The sequence below is a fragment of the Aythya ferina genome, assembly GCF_964211825.1.
Source record: "Aythya ferina genome assembly, chromosome: 2".
NCBI lineage: Eukaryota > Metazoa > Chordata > Aves > Anseriformes > Anatidae > Aythya > Aythya ferina.
The window spans coordinates 136,580,283-136,590,458 of record NC_140297.1 but is presented as its reverse complement, the minus strand read 5'-3'; the positions used below and the strand labels follow the sequence as shown (position 1 = coordinate 136,590,458).

Below are 10,176 nucleotides of genomic sequence, written 5' to 3'. Positions count from 1 at the left end.
CAAAGGGGGAAGAAAGCAGGCATATTTCAATGGAAGAATTTCATAAAGGTCCACTATCTATCCACTAGACAGGGTTTAATCAAGGCATGAAAATATAGAGGTCTGCATTGTAAGTGCTGGGCAGCAACCAGAGGTTGTTCTCCTCTGCAGCTTGCTCACAGGGAACAGAGGAGAATGGCACCACAAAACAAAATGCTCCTTCCTCTGCTCAGAAGTGAAATTTTTCAGAGTTCCTAAGTGCAAGGCGAGGGACTGTCAGCAGTTCATCTGGGAGGGAAGGAGGGGGGAATGCAGAGGGCAGTAGAAAAACTAGGAGTTTGTTAAAATAAGAGAAAACTGTAGGCGTTTTCCATAATTTTCTGTGTAACCAGCGCTGTGCCTACCAAGTCGTTTGTGGATGTTTATTATTCTTTCTCTGTTAATCAAGAAGCAATTTCCACATTTGTTAGAAGTGTCATCCAGGGGCATACATTATGGCTTTGGATTTACTCTTTTTTTCTTCTGCCAAGGAGTTATGAGATGATAAAAATTTAAGGAGCAGGCACTTGTTTTATGGCACATACACCATAGATTCGTCTCTCCTAATAAACTAGGGGCAGAATCAGCACTACACTGCCCAGACTTTGTGCCCGCTAGTGCTCATACATCTTTTCCAGTGCCAGCATCCTGCTGGAGCAACGCTCAGTGTGAGGCCAGGTGTTTTGGCAAGCCCTTGCTAGTGGAAAGCAATAGGAGCAGAACTAGGAGCTGGTTATGCAGGTCAGAAAACTGGGTGCAGTGACTTGGAAGTCGACAGAGAAAAATAGGATTTTATAAATTAGATTTAAAAAACAACAAGGTAATATTCTTACTTGTGATGCAATTGTGAAATAACATTCAGATACCTTATTCCAAAGAATCATTTTGTCCAGCAGGGAGTCAGCTGCATTCTGCAGACAGAGAACATCCTACATTTACAGCATTTTATGCATTAATGAGACGTGTCATTTTTAAAACATCATCGATTTTAATAGCGTTTGCTTGGAAAACTGAGGTGGACGGGCACGTATTATTATGTGTTTTTCCACTTTCCTGTTTTCATCGTGTAAGACCCAAATGTGTTTGTTTTGCTGGCAGTACTAAGCCAATCATATGATTTCAAGTAAGTCTTTTGAGCCTGTTTGTAAGTTTTTGCTCTTCTGCATGTCTGCTTCCTCCCAGCTGGGGGCTGGCTGTTGTATGGAAAGGCCGACCACGTCACGGAAAAGCCCTGTCTCTGATCAGATGGGCTTAATATAAACCAGGTTTGCCGAGAGGGAATTAAAGAGGCAGCCCGTAAGCGGGAGAGGATTTACTTGGGCAGAGCAGCGCGGTGTAGCACGGTCCACGGGGAGAGGAGGGCAGCGTGAGCCGACTGCGAGCAGGAGCCAGGCACAAGTAAGACACTGCTGGACGAGGTGCCCTGGGTCGTGTGCGGTGTGTAGTGCCTAATTTGCTAGATCTCAACAAGCTCCGGGCAGCTTGTGGCACCAAAACCAGCCTGCACTCGGACCACGATGTGCAATCGTGCCTTATAAGCCTTGGTCTCGCTAGGATTTGCTTAGCAAGGGATGGTAGTTTGCTGGAGAAGAAATCATTAGATGATCGTGAGTGAGGCTGCTCAGGGATTGTTTATTGAAACTTATCTTTAGGTGTTGCTGTGTGGCTGAATTAGAGCTGGCTTTTCTCATCTGATCTTTTAAGCAGGGAAACTCCAAAAAATATATATAATTAAAATTAAATTGTGGTTAATAATTCACTTCATTTGTGAAGCAGTCTGCTTGCTGCCTGGTCTCCAGTTAGATCTAATTTTGCCTCTCAGCACTGTGCATCACAGAGAAATATTGCATATGTTGTACTAAGCTCAGACAGTGTGCTGTTTGTTGGTTTGTTCTCTGACCTGCCGTGTGCTTTTTTTAAGAAGTTTTCAGAGAGTGTTGTGTGAAGTGGACCAGCGACTTGTACATGTTGTTTTGATGTGTTGCTGTACTTTTTTTTTTCATTCACCATTTATTATTCAAGTTTGGAAGTGATCTGATGAATTTTATGGGCATTTATCCTGCCTACTAATATGGAGAAGAGAGCTGAGAAACTTCATATATATATATATATATATATATATATAAATGGAAAGAAAAAGCAAAATGTCTAAATAACTGTCACTTTGAGAACTGGAATGCATCAAAGTAACTTTCCTAAAAATGGTAGCTGTTGGCCAGTGGGAATGACATCACTGTCCTCTGACTCCAACCAAGGCAAAATAGAGTTTGCTAAATAAAATGTAATTAAGAGCCATGCTTGGACAGGAAGAGCTAACCTATTTAGCCAATTGTGCAGTAAATGAAGTTGTTGATTTAATATCTTTAAATTTATGAGCTTCTTCTCCCAGTGCTACCTCCTGTAGTAGCTCAAACCTGTACCTCCTCAGAAAAGCCATTGGGCTTGGCTGTGTCCCTCCTTTTAGCAGCCAGAAAGCCACCACCTGGAGCAGTCATTGTCCTGCCATAGGGGAGACCCAAATCCACCCTCCCACAGCAAGGCTTGCTTGCTTGGCTTTCTTCTCTTATGAGGGTTTTCTGAGTTTGTTAGCTGGAGGCAGCTGGGACTGGTTCCTCTGTTTGCCCCCAGGCAGCCACGAAGGGTAGGGAGCGGTGCCTGCAGGGCTGTCCCAGCAGAGATGCAGCAGTGTGTGTGCTCTGGTCCTCCCCATGCCTCCCCCAGGCTGGGCTGCACCTAGCACTGCAGTGAGCTTGTAAAGGATGGGATTTAGCATGTGAGGGTGGCATCATCCTTAGGAAGAAGCCTCTGACTCACTAACTAGAAATATTTCTTTGCATACCAGCGACTGCGAAAGAGTGCAAAGCCTCAGTTTTCTTCCGTTGTATACTGGATACAAGAGCAGGACGCGCTGCCTTGAGTTAACACGAGGGTGCTAGTGCATTTGTTTTGTGGGTAACAAGTGTGATTTCCGTATTTCTCACCAGGGGTAAAAAATGACCCTCAACAACGTTACCATGCGTCGCACCCACACCAGCAGCCTGCAGCAGCAGCAGCAGCGGTGGAGCATCCCCGCTGATGGCAAGAACCTGCTGGTCCAGAAGGACTCCAACGAGTACAACGCACAGAAGCGATACACCATCAGCCCCGATGAGTACTACAGAAGGAGCTGGTCCTCGGAGTCGTCTGACTCCGTCATCTCCTCTGAGTCCGGCAGCAATTGCTACCGGGTGGTGCTGATCGGGGAGCACGGCGTGGGCAAGTCGTCGCTGGCCAACATCTTCGCGGGGGTACACGACAGCATCGACAGCGACTGCGAGGTGCTGGGAGGTAGGTCCTTGTGCTCTGGGGTGTTTGTGCTTGCTTGCAATGGGCCCTGTCAGCAGAAACTGGCACAGAAAATCAGAGAGGCCATTTAAACTAAAATTGATGCAGCAAATGTTTGAATCTGATTGTCAAAACTAAGCAGAACAAGCTCCATAGAGTAAAATGCTCTCCAACAACAACCTAAAGCCTCTGAAAGAGGACAATACAGATTCTCATGCTCTTTCATTTCAAAATACCTGTTTGAAGCTGTTCAGATTTCATGCTGGTCCAGCACTTGTGTCATTGCAGGCTCCGTGGGGTCACCTCCAGCTTTCTATAAGGCACGGAAAGCCACTGGAAGTCCTCACGGTCTATGAGAGTGCAGTGCTTAGAAATAAAACATAATGAAAAATAAAATAAAATAAAATAAAATAAAATAAAATAAAATAAAATAAAATAAAATAAAATAAAATAAAATAAAATAAAATAAAATAAAATAAAACAAAACCCTGCCCAGTCCTTCAATCACCTCAAAAACTTTTGCCATTAGAAGTCATCTCAGTCTTATATATAATGGTGTTGCCTCAGTGTAGGCTGTATGGAGTTTGAGTAAATATTCCTACCCCTCCTTCATGCTCCTTGCACAGGTTGGGTTCCCCCAGGAAAAAAATAGATAAAGATGCTTCAGCACTGTAGGGAAATTTCCGTTGCCCAAACTGGGGGAAAAGTCAGTAGGGTTTTCTTCAGTGCTTTCCCTTTGCTATTTTCGTCTGAATTTCTGAGGATTGTGAAACCTTCCTTAGTCCCAAAGACCAGCTAATGCATGGCACACAGCTGTTTTTTTTTTTTTTGTTGTTGTTGTTTTGTTTTGTTTTGTTTTTTGTCTTTATGCCAGGATTTAACACAGTTTGGATTTAATATAGCCCAGGGCTAGGAAGGTGGGAGCCACCTTCTTGCTTCTCCCAGACTGGAGGTACAGCTCTTTGTGCCTTTGGGGAATCTGATGTTCCCCACAGTGCTGTGACCCTGGGTCAGTAATTCAGGCAGGCTTTGCCTTCACCTTCCACTGGCTTTTCCTGAAATTCCATCAGCTTCACCACCTGCAATATCTCTGATAAAACCTTTCCTATTGCTGCTCCAGCAACCTGGTTAGGACCCCTGGGCAATCATTCAGAAAACACAGCTGATTTACTTCGCACACTTGTCAGATGGTTTCCTTCTCCTCCATGCAAAGCAGTGTGGTTTCTTCCTTCACTTGCACTCCCAGAACTATTGCTTGGAGTGTAGCCATGACAGATTTTCAAGGTCAGCTCATTGGAGGTATCAGAAAATTTGCTGTTGTTGTATTTCTCCTTTATTTTTATTTTTTTTAGTGTCAGCTTCAAAATAAGCATGAGATGAACTAATTGCTCACTTTCGGTGTCTTTTATACCCTATAGAAGTTCCTTAGGATTGTCCGAGGTGCAAATCATTGCTGAGTATGACCATTTGGGGCACAACATTTTCAAGGAGTGTGGTTATGTATTTGTAGCCCCTCCCTGTGCCACAGAGAAGAAAGTAGTCCTCTAAATGTTGTCCTCTGGTGCCTATGGAGCTTGTTCCCATGCAGATGCTTGATCAGTTGAAGAAACTCCAAACTTTAGCTTGCAAAGTGGAAATATTATTACAAGAGTTGATGGTTTCTGGACAGCCAATTCACAGAGGGAATACAGCTGCTTTGTTGGAGTAGTTTTGCTACTGGCAGCGAGATTAATCAAACTCACAATCACAAATGTCATGCTCTTGGGCCTACAATGGAAAGGGCTCCCCTTGATTAGCTTTGTATTTTGAACCCCTCTACTTTAAGCTGTGCCAAACCTGAGCTCTTGTTTACAAAGTTTGATTTTATTTTAAATGTGGAATACTTTTGGCTGATTCTTCTGCATGGATGTAGATTCCTGGCTTTGAGGAAAGCCTGTGATTACAATTTAGGGGAAAGTTCACTCTGCTAATACCCAGCAGAAGTTTTATGACTCAAGAGTTAAGACATGGCTCTATCTACAAGCATGGTTGGGACAGATCCCTGACACAGTGCCAAGAAAGGTGTGGTACACTCAGAAACCCTAAACCCAACATTTTCACTGACCAGCAACACAGGACTCAGGATAGGTCCGAACCCCATATTGCTCATCAAAATGTCCCTGGATTTGGGGGAGAAGAAGGAAGATAGTATTTGAAGTGGAAGCTAGATTGAGATTTAACATCACGGATTGATTGTGATTGAGTGGAAACAGCCACACACACACACACAAACACTGATCTAAGCAGAACTTAGTCATGTGGTGTTTATAGTCTAGATATGAGTTTTTGTGGTTTCGGCACAAAATAATTATCTTCTGTGGTTTGTTGACTCCTTTGCTTTTTGACATCAAAGGTAATGTGGGAAGCTGTGAAATGGGAAAGAAATGGGATGCAGCAGGCGTTTCGGTCTCCCGAAACTCAACAGCTCCCGTCTCACAACCCCCTGTCCTCTTTGCTTGGTAGGCTGTTAACTGTATTGCTCTCTCTGCAGCAGTGACTGTTCACCCGTAAACTGTCCCTGCTAAAGAGAAAGCAAATATTTTCCATTACTCAGCCTCGCTGGACTCCGCTGCTCCCATGGGGCAAATGTTCAGCCTTTGGTTATTTCTTCCACTGGTTCTATTTTCTCTCTCCCACATAAGATAAAGAGAATATCGACCTAAATAATGAACATTTCGTTTCCTGATCTCTCTGTCTCCTTCATATATCATGGAAAGTTAGACAACCAGTAATGAGCAGAGGGCAGGTTTAGTGCTGATGGAAATGAGGAAAGAACTGAATGTGAGCCAGCGCAAAACTTGGCTCAATAACTTGAACTGTGAACAAATTATACATAGTCAACTATTTGTTTTTTTTATAATGTACATGATGCCACAAAATAATGTATTACCAACATTTCTGATTTTCTTTCCAGAAGACACATATGAAAGAACCCTGATGGTGGATGGGGAGAGTGCGACCATTATACTGCTGGACATGTGGGACAATAAGGTACTTTTATTTTTCGTACGCCAATCACATGCCAAAAGAAAAGTGCATATAGATGAGTATTAATAGAAAAAGTAGGTATCTTTTCAGAAAGAAAGAAAGTGTTTTCCATAATTCAGCATAAGAGAAGATACAGGATCAATCCCCTCCCTGCACCAAGCCAAGCAAGCCAAGCTCTGTAATGTGAGCCTGAGAAGAGCAAGCCTTTATTTTTTTAATGATAAAACAGAACATTCAAGCCATTTTCCAGACCATGTTCATTCCAGCCTAAATCCAACACAATGAATTATTCGGGGCAAGTTTTACCCTCCTTTGTGATGAAGTATTCATATGGTCACCACTTTGGAATGGCTTTTAGTACAACTGTGATTCAAACCATACCCAGTGCAGCTACAGCAGGAATGTATTTGGATTCGCTAATGTTATATTTTCTGAGTAAAACCTGTTCGGGGCATAACATTGTCTGACCATTTCGTTTGAACAGCGTGAAGGAGAATGGATTCGAGACCACTGCATGAAAGTGGGAGATGCATACCTGATTGTCTACTCCATCACAGACCGAGCAAGCTTTGAGAAGGCCTCCGAACTCAGAATAGAGCTCCGCAGAGCTCGCCAGAAAGAAGATATTCCCATTATTTTGGTTGGCAACAAAAGCGACCTTGTCAGGTGCCGTGAAGTTTCAGTGGCAGGTAAGGAGAACGATGAGGATAAAAACTACACAAAATTTGAGTCGTATAATAGCTTTTGAGCAACATAGGGAGCTCTGGCTGAGGGAGCACACTGTGATTGGGACCAGGCAGTAAGAGAGCAATAAAGCAACAGAGGAACAGCTGACAGAGGACTGGGGAGGGTCTACCATTTTTTTCAGCAATCCTTTTCCCAAATTTAAGTTCCATCATAAAAGCAGTTTGAATTGTTTCCCTTCCAGCTCCTAGCATAAGACCACTGCAAAATGAGATTGCTCTGGTAGCTGGAAACCCCTTGGGTTTCCAATACATTTATGGAAAACCCCCTTTTTTTTTCTGATGCCAAAGATTTTCTCCTTGATTAATGAGTTCCTTATCCTCTCAGACATTTTACTACTTGATGAGTTAAAATTCCCTCTCACTTTTCATTTCAATAACCTGGGCAAGCACTTCACAACCTTCCAGGAGAGCACTCCTTGGTGCCTTGCTCTGGGATGCTACAGCAGTCCTCCCTCTGCTGCAAGTAGAGGGATAAATAAACAGCCTGTGCCCTGCACCCAAAGCATGGGGAGTCCTAAGCCTATAAAAAGGAACAGAGAGACCACCAGGAAAGCTGCTGCCAACCCTCAAGCTCTTCAGTCAGTAAAATCTCTTCTTAGACAGTCCTCCCTGAGGTTTAGGTGGATTAACACAACACACAGCGGTGTATTAGATAATCTCATCTTGGCCAAAGCCAACAAGATACATGGGTTCCTCAGCTCAGCATTCCTCTCTCTGTAGCTGTTCTGCTTGTTTACTTCCCAGTTGAACTAGGCTTTTGTTTCACTGGGGATATGCACAGTCCCTCTAGCCCCTGTCACAATTGCTCTAAGTGAAGAGTTTGAACTGAAGTAGGTCTTCAGGAGCCCAGAGATGACTATTTTCCTTCTCATGCCTCTCTGGCCCACTTGAAAAATCCTTTGAAAGATGGCAGATTGGTTAGTGTCATTTTAGTCATCCTGGAGATGAGTTCACACCAAGACAGGAGACAGCATAAATTGGCTTGCATGTGAAAGAAGGCTGCTAGGGTTAGTGTATGTTCGGGCAGTTAAGGATAAGGACAGTGATTTCACATGTACCTCTGAATTTATAGGCATAGTTCTGCCTTTATTTAAGGACTTTTGTACAATTTCACACCAAAACTGATACCATCTGAAGACCCTGGTTTATACACACAAGCTATGGAGGGGATAGGGTCCTGCCTGCTGTGGTAACAAGAGATGTGCTGTACACATGGGTGGCACTACTACCGTCCTTTAAGGTGACCTGGGGGAGTCTGCACACGAGGTGACCAGGTGATTTTGAGTCATGGCTGAGCTCTCCCCCCTTGATGTCTCAGCACGTCAGCCAGCCCCGGCTCCCTTCCTTCACAGCTGATGACAAGAACCGGGCTTCTCCACAGGGAGACTGACCCCCCTCGCTGCGAAGGGAGTGTGACACAGACCAGATGAATCATGGCCTACCAGGCAGCATTAGATGATTAAAGACTTATCCCTGGCTATATTAGGCTCAAGGAATTCCCCCGGTGGTGCTGGCTCCCCGCACGTGGCAGCCCGCAGCTGTGCTGTCTCCCTCCCAGGCTCGTGACATCTCATGACATGTCCCCGTTGCCATTTTGCAGAGGGCCGAGCATGCGCCGTTGTGTTCGACTGCAAGTTCATCGAGACCTCGGCAGCCGTGCAGCACAATGTGAAGGAGCTCTTTGAAGGCATCGTGAGGCAAGTCCGGCTCCGGAGGGACAGCAAGGAAAAGAACGAGAAGAGGCTGGCTTACCAGAAGCGGAGGGAGAGCATCCCGAAGAAAGCCAGGCGGTTCTGGGGCAAAATAGTTGCCAAGAACAACAAGAACATGGCCTTCAAACTCAAGTCCAAGTCTTGCCATGACTTATCAGTACTTTAAGAACATTGGACTCTGCCAGATCTTGTGGCATTTTGTGGACATTACCTAACGATGTTGTGGGAAATAATCAATCTATATTAGATTGGGTTATGAAAATGACTTAGATTCACAGTTGTGATTGTGATGATACGTGCTGGCATAAGAACAGCACAGTGCATGGAAATATCTCTTTCTTTTTATGTTGGTAGTTTTAAAAGTATAGACCAGAATGACCCAAAGTTATGCTGGGAAGTGTTCTGGGATATACCTATTGCTTCTCCTCTCGGCTTTGGATAATAGCTTAAGAACCTCAAACTGTCATCACTTGGGAAGTAAATACTGCTTTCTTTACTCTTTCTCACTGTCATTATTCTTTCCTTTCTTTTTCTCTCTCTCTTTTTTTTTTTTTTTTTTTTTTTTAAATTGTGTAAAGAATTGAGGAACTGACCAGGGATTGCCAGGGATTGGTCCTCTGCCAGTTGGCTGGTCAGGTTTGAGCACCCGCAGCTAAAAAATTTGCATTTCTGTAGAATAGCCACCAAGCCACTTGTTTTTATTATTTCAAGGATTGGTTTCAATGAGTTTACACATCTCTTACTTTGAAAATATTTAAAGGCAAAATCCTGTAATCAAACAAATTTTCCTCTCATCTTTCCATTTTATGGGACTGTTTAAAAACCACGGTAAATATAAAATTAAAGCACAAGTTGTATCAAAGTACATCAAGTGCAAGATGCCAAAACTTTATAAATCACCTGAGCTTTTTTAAGAAACCACATGGACTTCTTGTATCTAGTCTTGGCTTTTCTCTATGCTAGAGCTATGCTGTATTTATTGTCATGCAAAATTACAAGCATTTTAATGTTGAGGGGAAATGTATTTATTACCAAGTTTCTTAAAACAATAATGTTAATTTTATTACTGTTTTCTATCTGGTATCTTTTTTTTTTTTTTTTTTTTTTTTTTTCAGATATGCAAGTTTTTACTTACATGCCTTGTAATAAAATAAATAAAATATATGACTGCCTTTGAGCCTCAGCAGGAAATCCCTAAGAATTCTTTCAACTTGAGAAAATATTTTGGATGCTCGTGAAGATTGCTGCACCACAACTACCGGGAGGATTCCTTGTGTCTCTGAACACAGAGGCTACTTAGCAACCTAAATCACAAAGCAAGAATCACCCACAGCCTGAAAGCTATTTGT

At 43.2% G+C, this 10,176-nt stretch overlaps 1 protein-coding gene across 1 annotated transcript; it reads left to right on the top strand.

Annotated features, from left to right (window-relative positions):
• Positions 1 to 1,294: 1,294 nt before the first annotated feature.
• On the top strand, positions 1,295 to 9,900 carry GEM (GTP binding protein overexpressed in skeletal muscle). The gene is made up of 5 exons (XM_084508868.1): positions 1,295 to 1,416; positions 3,003 to 3,345; positions 6,296 to 6,372; positions 6,854 to 7,058; positions 8,716 to 9,900. The coding sequence occupies exons 2-5, from the start codon at positions 3,012 to 3,014 to the stop codon at positions 8,991 to 8,993; spliced, it is 894 nt and encodes a 297-aa protein (XP_084364994.1). The 5' UTR covers positions 1,295 to 1,416; positions 3,003 to 3,011; the 3' UTR covers positions 8,994 to 9,900.
• Positions 9,901 to 10,176: the final 276 nt, after the last annotated feature.